General features: G+C 29.4%; 2 protein-coding genes and 1 pseudogene across 2 annotated transcripts; all 3 read right to left on the reverse strand.

Moving 5' to 3' along the window:
• Nucleotides 1–231: 231 nt before the first annotated feature.
• On the reverse strand, nt 232–1,842 carry LOC132936839 (uncharacterized). The gene is made up of 2 exons (XM_061003623.1): nt 1,571–1,842; nt 232–1,505 (listed from the first exon to the last, which is right to left on the reverse strand). The coding sequence occupies exons 1-2, from the start codon at nt 1,574–1,576 to the stop codon at nt 690–692; spliced, it is 822 nt and encodes a 273-aa protein (XP_060859606.1). The 5' UTR covers nt 1,577–1,842; the 3' UTR covers nt 232–689.
• A 2,498-nt stretch (nt 1,843–4,340) lies between these two features.
• On the reverse strand, nt 4,341–5,931 carry LOC132936788 (KRAB-A domain-containing protein 2-like; annotated as a pseudogene).
• A 4,093-nt stretch (nt 5,932–10,024) lies between these two features.
• Nucleotides 10,025–14,383, reverse strand: LOC132946313 (uncharacterized). The gene is made up of 2 exons (XM_061016245.1): nt 14,244–14,383; nt 10,025–10,928 (listed from the first exon to the last, which is right to left on the reverse strand). The coding sequence occupies exon 2, from the start codon at nt 10,814–10,816 to the stop codon at nt 10,025–10,027; it is 792 nt and encodes a 263-aa protein (XP_060872228.1). The 5' UTR covers nt 10,817–10,928; nt 14,244–14,383.
• Between the last annotated feature and the right edge of the window lie 1,210 nt (nt 14,384–15,593).

Below are 15,593 nucleotides of genomic sequence, written 5' to 3' on the forward strand. Positions count from 1 at the left end.
TGTCCCTGTTTGAGCACCTCTTTAAGGATACACGTCAATTGATCGTAAACAATTGATCGTGCGACAATTGACCGCAAACAATTGATCGCAAGCCAATTGACCGCAATTACAATTTACCGCACGACAATTGATCGGAAAATCAGGAATCTGAATCAGTAATAATTTTTAATTTGAATATATAAATATATTACATTAAGGTAGATATTTAATAAAAATGTTGGTATATAAAAATGAAACAAATAAAACTAACAATTAAAAATTATACATAATATTTTTTTAAATAAAAAGATTTAATGAACCTACATTTAATTAAATATAAAAAATAATAATAATAAATACATTAAGGTAGGTACCTATATAAGTCACGTATAATATATAAGAATTAAACACTAAATATTAAACTTGCAATTGAAAATTGTATGCAATGCCACGAAGAAAATCTTCAATATTTGTATAATTGCTATAATTGGTACATATTTTTTTGATTTTAGCCGCTCTATCTCGGTAAATTTTTTTTTTTGGAGGCTCATTGCCACCTACGTACTGCTCGATTTTGAATCTGTTTATGCTCTCTTCTTTTTTTAATGCATCTATAAACCGCCAAATTGAAGGATGCTTACCATTTATAAGTGATGTGAAACAATTGTGCCACCCTTCTATAGCATTATTTGTTGTAGCTAAATCTTGGATTACTCTCGAAAAACAATTCCATAATGTGATTGCATATATTTTGGCGGTTTTCTTTTTCCTCTCCTATCTAATTTTCCTACCCATGTATTTTCGAAATAATCCAACTGCGGCGCCAGTAGATCCTCATTATCTGTGTAGTAACTTGTAGCTAGTAGTGCATCATAACATTTAATTACATCTGCTTCTGGAATAAATGCTAATGCGGGTAGCATTCGAATTCTTAATGATAACTCTGGATCATTTCGATAAGTTGTCTGTAGGCCCAATTCTTGTACATGACGCCAAATGCATTGCGACATATGAAAAAAACAACCTTTTATCTCTGTATCACAAAACTCCATTTCGATAGCATTTAAAGCTGCTCTTTCATAATCTATCATAATACTTTTTGGATTTAAATTTGGTTTCAGTGATTTTAAAATTTCAAACATGTGACGGAAAGTTTTTTCTTTTTTATCTGGCAGTAATATGTAAACACTAGGAATAACGTTGGAATAATACACCCCGTGTATAGTATATAACTGAGAAAAAATAGGGGGTGCCACTGAAAATGTTCCGTCGCAAAACCAATTATCACATTCGCTCATAAAATCTAAATTTTGTTGAGTTATAAATATTAAAATACGAGATTCAGTAGGACCACTATCGAATTTTAAAAATAATTCACCATTGGAGTTATACTTATATTGATCTGGTATAATAAATTCAAAATTACTTGGATTAGCCGGTGCAGCTTCCTCCTTTTGGCGCATACGTTGAATTGTCCTTTTCAAGGTATTAACACTCGACATTTCCGCGGAAACTGCACTTGTTACCTAATTTAGTTTAATTTTAATAATTAATATTTTATCCATTTCTATGCCACTAAAATATGAATTACCTGCATAACTGTGTTTCCTAAAACTGAATGTGTGCTGAGAGTTGTTTGTGATGCATTTTTCTTTAAAATTGAAATAACTTTTTTTGCTTCGATTTTTGCTGCATTTGGAACGTGATTATTATGTTCAATATATTTGGTGACTTTTTCGTCTACTACGTGTACGCGACCTTTACAGTGATTTTTTTTGTATTCTGAACATTTCCAATATATTTTATTTTCATGTTCTCGTTCTTTTACGTGTAAAAAACCTTGATAAATAAGTAAATACTTATTTTTTCGCTTAATACGTACTCTAAAGCCATAATCTATGAACAATACTTCAGCTGCACGAAGTTATTAGTATACTGATTGGAATTGTGTCAGTACAAATATATTGTCGTAGCGTTTCATGGTTATCTATGCAACTATAATAGTATTATGTGGACTGATAAAATAGGTACGACTGTACGAGTATAATGTTAGATAAGACTTGATCGACGATCGTTATGTCGATCGAATAATATTACGAAAAATTCCTATTCACCTTGCACTATGAAATAACTTAAAGCTATTTTTGCGATAAATTGTCGTGCGGTAAATTGTAATTGCGGTCAATTGGCTTGCGATCAATTGTTTACGGTCAATTGTCGCGCGGTCAATTGCTTACGATAAATTTACGGTACACCCCTCTTTAAAATGAAAATTTTTGCAAATCCTATTTTATTGCACGGTGAAATTATTAGAAGAACATCTATTCCAAATTTCAAGTTCGTACGTTGCGTAGTTATTGAGTTACAGTGATCAGTGACTAATTTTTTTTTTTGATTATATATCTATAGATTATTTTCAATTCATTGCTATGGTGATAAACAAAGCGTTAGAAAGTAAAATCCCATTTTAGCGGTTTTTCATAATTTGTCGGTAGTTTTTTTCCGTGGCATTAAATATCTATACAGATAATCAAAAAATGACCTCTCTAAAGTACCATCTTGATCCAACTTTTTCTAAAAGATACCATTTCTGGAAATTGAAACACTCCTTTTTGTAGAAATTTAGTATACAGGATAAAAAAAAAAACAAACACCATTGTAAAACCACTAGCTTCCTCACTCCGCTCAGGATCCAAAATAGTATAAAATTGAACATATTAATTGATAGAAATTTTACTAAGATTAACGACGGAATAATTTAAGTGTAGTTTGAGCAGTCTTGAAGCAGCTACACCCACTGCTCCATCATACCCTGGGTAGAGGAGAACGATTTGGCTAGACCATTCAGTGAGACGGCGGAATATTGCTTTCTTTGATTATGACTAAGTCACCAATATTGATATTAGGAAATTGTCCGTACCATTTCCCTCGTTGTTGTAGTAGTGTGAGGAAGTGTTTAACCAACGATTCCAAAATGACTGAACCATGGATTTCACCCTATTCCATCTTTGCAATTTATTCATCTACATATAAGTAATGTCTTGCTCAATGGGTAAAAAATGGAATAACCAATGAAAAATGTGCTGGAGTAAGTTGTCTCTAAGCATTTGTGTCATTGGACCGTGATGTAATTGCTCTTGAGTTGAGACAAGCTTCAATCTGAGAAAGAAGAGTTGATTTTACCTTAAACTGTTGAATTTGCTAACTGCGATAGTATTAGAGCGCTGCAAAGATCTGCAGTTCTAGCCTAGGTATACTTAATATGCGCACAGGGGCTATCCGTGATAAGATTGCTGTCTAGTTTGGTTGTAGCCATTGTGATCTGTACACCTAATGTATACTACCGCTCCATAGGCTCGTTCTGAAGTATCTGCAAATTCATGAATGTAAACATTTTAATCGATGTTTGCTAAAGTTACCTTTCAATGAATTTGTAACTTATTTAAGTTTGGTGACTTATCAACAAACTTATTTCTAGTTGCCTGGATATCTGGTGGTAATGATGAATCCAAATCTATTTTTAGTTTCCACATTTCTTGAATCAATATTTTAATAAGTAATACAACTAGCCCAATGAGTCCTAATGGATCATATAGCTTTTCAATGAGTAAAAGCATTTTTCTTTAGGTTTCATATGCATGAGTTACATAATATTGACTGTAAGCTTGTATTTTCTTTGTAAATTAAAATGATTGTCTGTACATTTTGATGATGTCTGCAGTAAATACTATACTGTGGATTCGGAAATGAAATATTACAGAGAATAAATCATCTTAGACAACTAAGCGAACTAGAAGTATATCATTTAGCAATAAGCCCTTATACTCAACAGACTTAATATTGATGCATCGAATTATATATAATAGGAAATAACAGGTTTAGTTGACCATTGAAGACACATCCCAGAGCAGTCTCATGAATTATTGGGAGGTGGTTTCCTAATTTTATGAGTCCTCTTTTTAATAAAACATTCAAATCCAATAAGCATATCAACTTTATTACTTTTGTAGTATTCAGGGTCAGCTAAAATTAATTCAGATAGTAAAGTCATTCCTTTTACTGGAATATTTGAAGTAGGCAAGTCATTGGTGATTATTTTTATTACTATAAATTCTGAATTTCGTTTGAAAGTTGAAGTCAATGACATTATTTTTAAGGTTATGACTGCTTCGTTGCAAAATGATAGTGCACTTATTCTATTTACTTTAGTATTACGACTTGATGTATTTTCACATCACGCTAACAAAAACATTGTAACTGAATAGATCATCTTGATCAAGTATAAAATATGTAAAATATATGTAAGATTACACATAGAAACTAGACATATGTGATTTAGCATAAACACACTCCTAGTAAAACCCAAATAATGCCATTTTGGCATTAAGAGTTGCATACAATTCCAGCAGCTTTACATTTGCATCTTCTTGTTTCGCATTTTTGACCACAAGTGCAGCGGTCATAGCCTTGGTCATAAGTTTGAAAGCAACCTAGCTATAGTTCTCTTAGTGACAACTGAATATCGGGTACTTCATCAATACTTATAAACTTCTCCTTGCAAATGGTAAATTGATTTCTACTGTAATAATGTTGCAGTTTAACTTTGGTTGTGCCTAATTTAAAATTTCCGTCTTCCACTATAAAACAATTTAATTTAGAAATAAAAATATTAATAATAATAAAAATGTTATTACCTGACATAATTACTGCCAAAATTAATCGTTTATCGCTTCGTGCTCTATCTACGTCTGGTATTTTTTATTTTTACCGATTCCCCTATGTTTCCTCCACAAAACCTACTTTCAGAGATAGATTTCATTTTATTTGCTTGCATTTCTAGATTATGTACTGATTTATTTCTTTTTGTGTGAATAGAAAGTTTTCTAGAGCTTAAAGCATCCTCAGAATTGTAATATTCTTCATTTTCTACTGTAATCACTTCATTGTCCCTGTTTTTTCTTTATTTTCTTCCTCTTCAATAGTTTTTAAGGTTTTATCTAAATCTTCTTCCGTTTTTAATTTTGCTACTACATGCATTCGGAGTATACAATTATTTAATCCAATTTTAGCCATAGAGCCAAACATAGCTTTGTACGGTGAAGTTTTAATGCCGTGATGATAAGCTCGATTTTTCATGAATTGTATACATTTTAGGCATTCGCTCCATTTTTTGGTCTTATTGTCTTGCAACCACGTTCCTAACTCTCGACATCTTGGTTGGCACGCTCTACAGAACCTTGGCTTTGCGAATGACGAGGCTTACCATGCACTATTTTCAAGTCTTTCCACATGCTACATAATTCTTCTACTACCTTGTTTGAAAATTCCCTACCGTTATCGCTTTGAAATATAGCTGGAGCATCAAAAGTTGGTGATATAAAGGACGTAAGTTTACAAATTTCGTTAAATGGTCTTGTTGGACTAAAATAAACTTATAATTACCATCAGGCTGTGCCTGCATGTCAATTAAGTCTATTTGACATCGTGAGTTCATTGCTTTTGATATTATAGGTTTGACTACTAAGCATTTTTTAACTGTACTTTATTTGTATCTTTTTTTGATATGACTCACACAAGTTCAGGTACAACATAATAGCCTTCCTTTTTATATTTTTATATTTATTATTTAACTCATGTTCCATTCTACTACGACCTCCGTGCCCGATGGATAAATGAGTTTCATGGAGAATATTAAAAACTTCTACGTTATGCACGTAACATTTAATTTGGTTACCTTCATTTATTGGGACGACCAGTCTTTCCACATTACAGACTTTCATTGTATCATACTTTTTAATCAATTTATAATCATTTGGAATTTTCGTTTATTTTGATTTTAGTTCTTTTAAATGCAATATAAGTTCATCATATTTAAATTTACTTAACTATGTACTGTTAGGTTTTTGAAACTAAAATATTACTTAAACGATTAATAAATGTATTTTCCATTTAAAAAACAACACGCATAAAATATACTATACAATTATAACACAGCACTAAACGGTACACGTAACACGAACACGAGAGTATGTGTACTATCGGCTTAGACAAATATGACTGAAAATACCCACAAATTTCAGATTATCTACTAATGACATTACTGATAAAAGTAACCGTAACCCGTAGGACGCAGACGATATATTATAACATAGCATGCAGGTAATATAATACTTTAAAATAACTCTAATATTGACATTGCCCACACCAGTTTAAGCATTGTACACAATGACTAGTGTATATTGGAATTGAATATGCATTATTCACTTTGCCCAAATATCTTAGACATTGTATTATAATGACTGATTAATCCACCTAGACCGTAACATATATATGAATTATATTTTGGTCAAAGTATGAATACGACCACGTCAGAACACGGACGGCACATCGGTGAGTAATTACAAAATTAACTTGAAATTAATCCTATAGCCTGGTCCGCGATGTACTCTATTATTTAAAAAGAAAAATCCAGAAAATTGGATTAGGAGGTAGTTTCAGAGAACATTCGACACAAAGAGTCCATTTTCCCATATATATATATAGCGTATATTTACCACAAAAATATACGAATGTAGAAGTGTAGATATATTTAGATTGTTGAATTTTAATTCTTGGAACGATTCATACGAACAATTCACACGTCAATAAAACATACCTACACAAAAGAAGAAAGGTCAGTTTTTAGAAAGAGAAATTCTATTTTTTGGCATGTCAACATCACATTTTTGAACTTGTTTTACAAGGTGTATTTCTGGAAGTAAAATTATGTCCTATGACTGGACCAGATATATTATTATTTAAAAGATTCCAACATGCGTGGGAAAACATTGATAAAAGTAAATTATCCACGTGGATTTCTGATTCCTACATTTATAATATTTTTAAAAAATGATGCCAATAAAATTATATTATAAGCAAAAAAAAATACTGAAGAGCTTCCTCGTGATGGTTATCAATAATTTTTAGAACTCGTTATCATATTTTTAGGTGGATTTCAACCTGGAGGAATTTCTTTTAGACAGCCTGGTCCATATCATTTAGCCAGATGGATGTTTAAGGCCATATATTCTTTGAAATTATTCATCTTTAAAGAAAAATTTAAATTAAATAGCAAAGAGGCAAATGTATTAAAAGAAATGTGTTGTTTTATATTAAAATCTTATGTCCAAGCTTGGTTTTCATCTACTAATGAAATCGAAACCCCGCTCAATCACATACTATTTTTAAAAAATAGGAGCATATAAATATTATAATTAAAGAATAGCAGAAGTAGCATTAAAAAAAATTATATACCATTTGTAGTATTTAAATCCAGTGTATAATATTTTCAATATTTGACGATCATGTAAGTAACCACACAAAACGCAAAATGGCTGAGAAAATTGTTTGCATAAATAATTCTACCATAAACGAAAACGAGGAAGAAATAGAATTGAAAAAACAAATAACACTTAAGTTAGAATATGTTTCACATTTTATTCAAAAAGATCTCTTGATTGATTTAATAAACTCTAAATCAATTAGAATGTTCAAGAGGTTTAATATTTCTACAAAGTTTTTGAATATTGACCCGGCTCATTGGCATAGCCAAGATGACTAAAAAATTGGAATAGAAATTATAAAATCATTAAAAAACGTAAATGACACAGCTGAGAGAAGAGTCAAGCTATTGTAAGAATACAATCACAAATTTACAAAAAACGAAGAACAAAAACAATTCGTATTGCAGGTAAATAATTTAACTATAATTTATTAACTTAAATTAAACTTAAAAATGTCATTATACTTTCTAGACTGTTCAAGACTATCGAAAGTAATATCCTCAAAGTGATAGATAAACGCTTAAGAAACCATTTTATAAGTCAACAATTTATTATTAGTAAAATTAAAAATAACAAAAAAAAAATGAAAATTATTTCATTCATTTATTGTAATTTCACAAAATTTAGGTAAATAAAACCAAATCCTATAACAGTTGATCTTATGACATTTTTAGTGTTGACCTTTTTTTAGAATCTTAAATTATGTGTTATAATTATAAAAGGTTTATTCATCATATACCCAACCGGACGTAATATATTATGTTTAATTTACCGAAAAAATTCAATTTCAATAAATAAATACAATATTTTGATATTATCAATTTTTCTTAAAAAATAATGGACTTACGACAATTTTTGTATTATGCTTTTTTATATACGATATTAAAATACATAATTTAGGTATTTGAAGTTTTACGCTAAGTACGATAGTTTCTGAGTTAAATAAAATAATAAGAAGACTACCATCTTTTGTCATATTCAACCCTGATGTGGCACCAGAAGGGGTTGAGTGAGACCTATAATCTATATATTTAAAGACCACCTTAGTAACTACATTAATTACAACTGTGTTGTAATTTTTGGCTAATGTAAGTTCCTACACGAGAGTAGCAGGTACATATAATACATACATTAGTTTCTACATGATAGAAAAAGGTACATATGTAAGTTCCTACATGGTAAAAACCAGGTGTACGTATGTTAGTTCCTACACGGCGGAAAATGTTAAATATTAATGTACACAATTAAATATGTATCAACGAATTTAAAAAAATAAATATTTGATGATTAAAAAATATAATAAAAATCTCATATTTTGACATTTTATATTTTATGAAGTTTATTTCTATAACTTAAAAACTTAACATAATTATATTATATTAAATAATTTTGTTCGTTGTATAATCTGAAATTTTTTCATTTATAAAATCTTCTTTTTCGGCGGATTTTTTACTGATTTTGATTTTTCGTTACTAATTGTGGTTACGATTGTGTAAATACGATTATGTTAAATTTTTAGGCTATAGAAATAAACCTCATAAAATATAAAATTTTGCATTATGCGATTTTTATTATATTTTTTAATCATCATATTGTACCGTGTAAAAATTTACATATGTGCGTGTAGGAACTAAAGGTCTATTCACACATGTCCGGTCCGTATCCGTACCGTCCGGTCCGTGTCCGACGTTTTTACATTGTATGGCTTAAATTTAATGTTATCGTTTACACTTGTCCGTTCCGTACCCGTTCCGTGCCCGTTCCGTATCCGTCTCGTCCGATTCTATTTGTTCAAAACTATGTTTTGTCGGATGGCACTGATACGGAGACGTATTTTCGGTACATGTAAGTACAAGTCAATACTTGTTCGATCAGGTCTGATAAAAAATATAGTGCCCCAAAATCGTATGAACCTTACCGACTCTAGTTTACAAACAGTTGTAACAAACGACAACGGTTGTTCATACCAACAGTCCTCAAAATTTGTATTTTGTTTCAACAACGAAAATGAACAACGAAAAGTTAATCGAAGCTGTGAGAGAGCATGAAGTGCTCTACAATTTGTCTCATTCTAAATATATTGACAGCACATACAAAGATACTATTTGGAAAGCTATCGGAAAAGATCTCCAACAAGAAGGTAATACATTTTAAAACAATATCATTAAAAAAAAGTATATATTATGGAGTACCTAGTATAATTACATAGTACTAACATGATTTATATATTATATATTGTATATTATAATATTTATATTTATACATTTTTATTATTTATACATTATTTATACCTACCAAGTTGGTAGTACCAACGTAAAACCACGAACATTTTAAAAACGAAAAACTACAATTATAACCAATGTGTATTGTGTACTGTAAAGTATATCATACTATATTGTAGGTATATCACGGTAAATGAAGAAAAAATTACGTATTTTTTTTTATTTATGCAACTTATAATATGCGTATTATATGTAACATATAATAGGTATGGTTAGTTATAATAAAAATGATGTACATAGGTAAGTATAGACTCAATAAGTGCAACAAATTATTTTTTTTTTCTTAACATTTCTTAGACTTAGAGGTATATTGTATATATTATTATGAACAATTTTTTAATTAGTTTATTAAATATTATATAATAATATGTAATAACTTAAAACTAAAATGATCTAAAACCTAAAATGTAAAAAATGTTTTACTTTTTTTACTAAGAAATTTCATTTTGACACCTTATCATTTTGCCACGGTACAGAACCAGCTGGTGAATTAAAAAAATCTTTATATAATTCCCTTACTTCAAAAGCTGCTTGACGAGCACTGCCACCTTGCATAGGTATATTTTGTAGTTCACTGCTTATAGTAGGAGGATCATTGTGTTGTAAGAAACTTGTAGCACGACAGTCACGTCTAATAAAATTATGAAGAACGCATGTTGCTAAAATAATAAAATCTGCATTTTCTGGCTTAGATTGGATTCTCCGATTGTAAAGACGAAATTTTTGCGACAAAATTCCAAAAGTGTTTTCCACAACTCTGCGAGGTCTACATAAACGATAATTGTAAATTTTTTTATCAAAGCAATCCAATTGTTTTCCAGGATACGGTCTTAATAAATAGGTTTTGAGAGGGAACGCTTCATCTCCAACTATAACAAACGGCGCTTTGTTGTTAGTTCCTGGAAGTGTTTTAGATTCTGGAATTTTCAGTGAGTTATTTTCCAAGGCTTTTCCTAAATTTGAGTGAGCTAATATGCCTCCATCACTATTTTTCCCATATGAGCCTACATCAACCGCTATGAAATTATTATGTGCGTCAACCAAAGCAAGTAAAACAATCGAAAATGTTTTTTTATAATTATAGTAATTGGAACCACTATTTGGAGGAGCTTGAATAGTGACATGCTTCCCATCAATCGCCCCTAAGCAATTTGGGAAATTCCATAACATCCAAAAATCTTGAGCTATTTGTTCCCACCGATCTTCAGTTGGAGGTGGCATGACTTCAGGCATTAATCGATGTACTATAGCTCTACACGTCTCAATAACTATCTGATAAACAGTAGAATGGCCTAATCGATAACTAAAAGAAATTGTTTTGAACGAATCTCCGGTTGCCAAAAATCTGAAATAAAATATTAATTCATATAATGCATGCTCTGTTTTAACTTACTGTCTAGTTAATACTACAGCTATAATTTAGAGCACATATATTATTTATAAATTGTTGTTAAATTTTTTTTTTATATTCTAATAAGATAGAGGTAAATATATTAATTTTCCATAAAGTGTGTTTTAAAAACAGGCATTTTCTATACATGATAAAATTTTTAAACAATTTCAAATCTTTTCAAATTATTTATAGACATTTTCAATTTTCAATTTTTTTTTGTTTTTTTTTTTGTAAATGACGATTATATTTTATTCGTTGGGTAAAAAAGCTTGAAAATTTAAAGGTTACTAATAAGTTAATATAATAGCAGTTTGAAAATATTTAAAATACATAGGCACGAATTTTATTTATAAAATATCCAAGACTGAAAACTCGTCCCCGGTCAGAAACGTTTTGTTGCATTTCAGCAACATGTTTTTTTCAAAGTGTTCATGACCCTCATTTTCGATAAAATAGCTCCGCCATACACTAAATACTAGCTCAAAAGTATTTTTGTATAAAAGTATTTGATTTTAAAATACAAGTACGTCCAAGACAGTAGGTATTTAAAATACTTTCCAAATACTTAAACCAAAAAGTATTCTAAATACATTTGTTCAAATACTTTACAACACTGCACTATACATATAAGTATAATATTTTGTTTGAGTAATCGTATTATATTAATCATATTATGTTTGAGTAATAACATTATTGCATAAGCATACTTGTCGATTTATGAATTTTCATTTTATATATAGGTATCTAATTATTGCATTATGTTATTTTTATAAACCTAGGTCAAGTTTGTAAAACTAGATGGAACAATATAAGAGACAATTTTCGTAAGTCAATGAGGAAAAATATAACAAAAAGTGGTCAGGCAGCACATAAAATTAAAAAATACAAATATCAAGACCAGCTTGAGTTTTTAAAACCACATCTCCAAGAAAGGGACACGATGAGCAATTTAGAAAACGATGATTCTGATCATGAAGTTGGACACGATGTATCTGAGGAAATCGCAAAACAAAGTATTGAAGTTAACAAAAATATAGAATATGAAGAAGAAGAACCATCATCTCCCCCGGCAACAAATAAGCCACTTAAAAAACGAAAATTAAATACTCCAGAAACAGCTTCATCTACTTTGATGAAGTATTTAATTGAAAAAAATGAGAGTAAAAAAGACACATTACCAACCGTTTTACAACCACATCCTGTTGATGCTTTTTTAGCTAGTATTTCTCCGTCTCTGAAGTCGTTTTCACCATATAATTTAAATTTAGCAAAGACTAAAATTTTTTCCATTGTCCAAGAGCTTGAAATGAACATGATTTTGGAACAACAAAGGCAAACATCTTATACTACGATAAATTCACCACCACAACACATGCAGTATTCCCAACCACAACCACTTCCAGAGTATAATAACTTATCTGTAGATACCCATACACAAAATCATCCATATACTTCTACGCCTATTCGAAATACACCTACGGGACAACAAACATACAAAAACATAGACACACAATCTGTTCAATTGCCATTTTCTCCTTCCCCTGCAGTATCTACAAACCAGGACATGCATTCAGGACCAATTCATAATGTCGGACAAACAAATGGCTCAAGAGTTGCTGCCTACTATGAAACATTTAGTGCAATTAAAAATAAGTAAATAATTAAAACTTACAGCTTATAAGCATGAACAAAGTATGTTTATGATTACCTAATTATAATTTTTTTAATAATTTATTTCTCGTGTAATATATAAAATAATATTTACCAAAGTATGGTTGAAAAATACAAATGTTTTGTTTTATTTGTTATTTTAAATTTTAAAATGTATGGTGTATTTGATTGAAGTTTTAAAAAATTTATATTATATACATCTTATAAAACATATTTTTAAAATGTGCAATACCTTTCTGTACAATTTATTTTATACTATTTTATGAAATACTATTTTAGTATATATAGGTACAAATTGTAATATTTTTTAAAATCATATTTACAAATTGAGCAGTTTTAATTTTTCAGTATTAAAAATAAAAATATAAAAAATATACATTTTACGTGTAACACAGACTATAATATATTAATAGGTTAGTAAAATATATAATAATGATCGTTTGGGTACCTTAGAGTTACTGCAAGTCTTTCCATGGGAGTTATCGCCAGCCTCCAATGAGTGTCTTGTCTTTTTATATCATCTTGAATTTTTAATAATAAAATATCAAAACTATATTTCGACATCCGAAAGTACTCAAAAAACTTGGTTTCGTGATCTACTAATTCATTGTATAGTGTTGTGAATTCTCCTTCAATATTTCTTTTCTTCCACATATCATGAACCCAGGTTCGTTTTCTTTTTTTTACTACTTTTTTTTTTGCTGCTTCATCTTCATCCAGTAGTATTGCAATCATTGCTAAATCTTCGATTTCTAAATTGTCCATCTTAAAAATAAGGTATAAAAACGCTCTTACAATACAGAAGTTCTGTTTGTCACTGAACGAACATGAAATTCGTGATAACAGTGTAGTGCACAAAATGGAATGCCGGACGACACGGACTTGTGTGAATTACACATTATTATCACTGAACGGACGGTACGGATACGGACCGGACACGGACCGGACATGTGTGAATGGACCTTAATGTATGTAGTTGTTTACCTACTACTCTCGTGTAGGAACTAGGAACTTACTATTCCCTGTGATTTTTTATACAAATAAATTGTGTCATTTATTTTATTTCACTCATATAAAATCAGAATACTTACTTTCATCGTCTAAAAAAATAACAATTTTGATCATTTTTATATTGAAAAAAAAATAACAAAATATAATATTTAAGACGTATCTATACAATTGATAATGGAACTATTACACGGTATGTAGTAGATACAATTAAATTCATAAATTTTATTAAAAGATGAAATAATATTATTAACATTGTGTAGTAAAACGTAATTTTCTTGAAATAGAAAAATCGATTATTTTATGTTAAAGTAAATTTTAAAGTTCACTTTTAAATTTACACAAAAATATACATTTTATCTTTTAAATTCCGACTAAGTACTTGTATTCAAGTTAAGTAAACTTAGTATTCACATTTTGTTTTTGATACATTTATTTTACATTAAATAGGTCGATATTAACATTAATAAATGGTTATTTTGTTGATAATCAAATACCTTGGTGTAAAATCATATTATAATATTGAAAATATGTATCCTACTTAATATAAATTTTATATTTAAATATAAATATAATATTAATTATTACCTTCTACATTACCAGCTTTAGAGCTTATTATAAATATAACAGTTGTTAATGTCATAAAAACTTTATAAGAAATCATGGTTGTTATTGTTCAGATCACTACACTGAAAGAGTATAAACTTTATTTTGCAAAGAATATGATATGATTGTGTTCTGAATAGGTATTACATAGATGCAATATGATATAATATGGTGTTCGTAATATTGAAAAACTAAATAAACATTTCATACAAACAATTTGGTCGTTTATAATATATATTTTAATTCAATATTTGTTGTTGGATCATCGCTATTGTTCTGTAGATACCTATTGTTTAGAAAACACGAAAACATACAAAATACAAAATGTGTTACACAACTGCAATTTATTTGATTCATATGACGTGTTTTATGCAACAATACTGAAACTTAAAATCATGGTTTTCAATATTTCATTTATCAATATATATTATTTGCAAAATACAATAAAATGAAATTAATTCAGTGGATTGAAATCTAAACAATTTACGAGCTAAACTATGTACGAATGTAAAGTTGAAAATGTAAATGTTTAAAATTAAATAGACCCATTTGAAATAAGTATCTACCACAAAACAATACAATTAAACCGGTCCTAAGCAGAATCACATTGCACATTTGACAAATACAAATTTCTAAGTCCAGTTTCTGCAATTCACAGGGGCCCCTAGTTTTTGGGGTTAGGTTAGAGATTTCATATACGATATTTCTACTATAATGTGTAATATAAAAAATAATATAAAAATAATTAAATATAAATACAATTAATATGATATAATCTATATAGGTATGTTATAAAATAAAGCCTTCTTTTTTGTATGTACGAACATATCTCAAAAACACCTCTACTTATTTTAATACGGGCTTCACTAATAAATCGGCCGAGTCGCGGGGAAGGTTTTATTGTATAATAATTTTCCTTGGTAAAATTAATTTGGTGGCCGAAAATAATAACAATCTATGTCTATACATAATATATATAAAAATAAATTTTTGTCGGTATGTCATTGATCTCCTTCTAAGCCACTGGACATTTTTTGTGAGTTTTTGAGTGAGTCCTTCAATGGTTTGGATTCACAATCATACCCAGTTGGTTCAACCCGGAGAGGTGCTCAAACAGGTATTTTGAGATATACGATAGAAATTTTTGTTTATAAATGGTTGCTATTAGTTCTAGAAAAAATAATTAGTAAAATAAAGGTGAGCAAGTGGGAGTCGCTCTGCTGTACAGTAGGTTATAAGTGGCTCACTGTAATGGATGGTGTTAAATTTGAATTCAATGATATAATATCATTGTATAAGAAAAACGATTCTGAGCGAAAACAGTCAGTCAGC

This window comes from Metopolophium dirhodum, chromosome 1 (genome assembly GCF_019925205.1).
Source record: "Metopolophium dirhodum isolate CAU chromosome 1, ASM1992520v1, whole genome shotgun sequence".
In the NCBI taxonomy this organism is placed as follows: Eukaryota; Metazoa; Arthropoda; class Insecta; order Hemiptera; family Aphididae; genus Metopolophium; species Metopolophium dirhodum.

Excerpts from the sequence above, each read along its gene's own strand:
- LOC132946313 (XM_061016245.1), bottom strand. The coding sequence starts at position 10,816 with ATGCCTGAAGTCATGCCACCTCCAACTGAAGATCGGTGGGAACAAATA.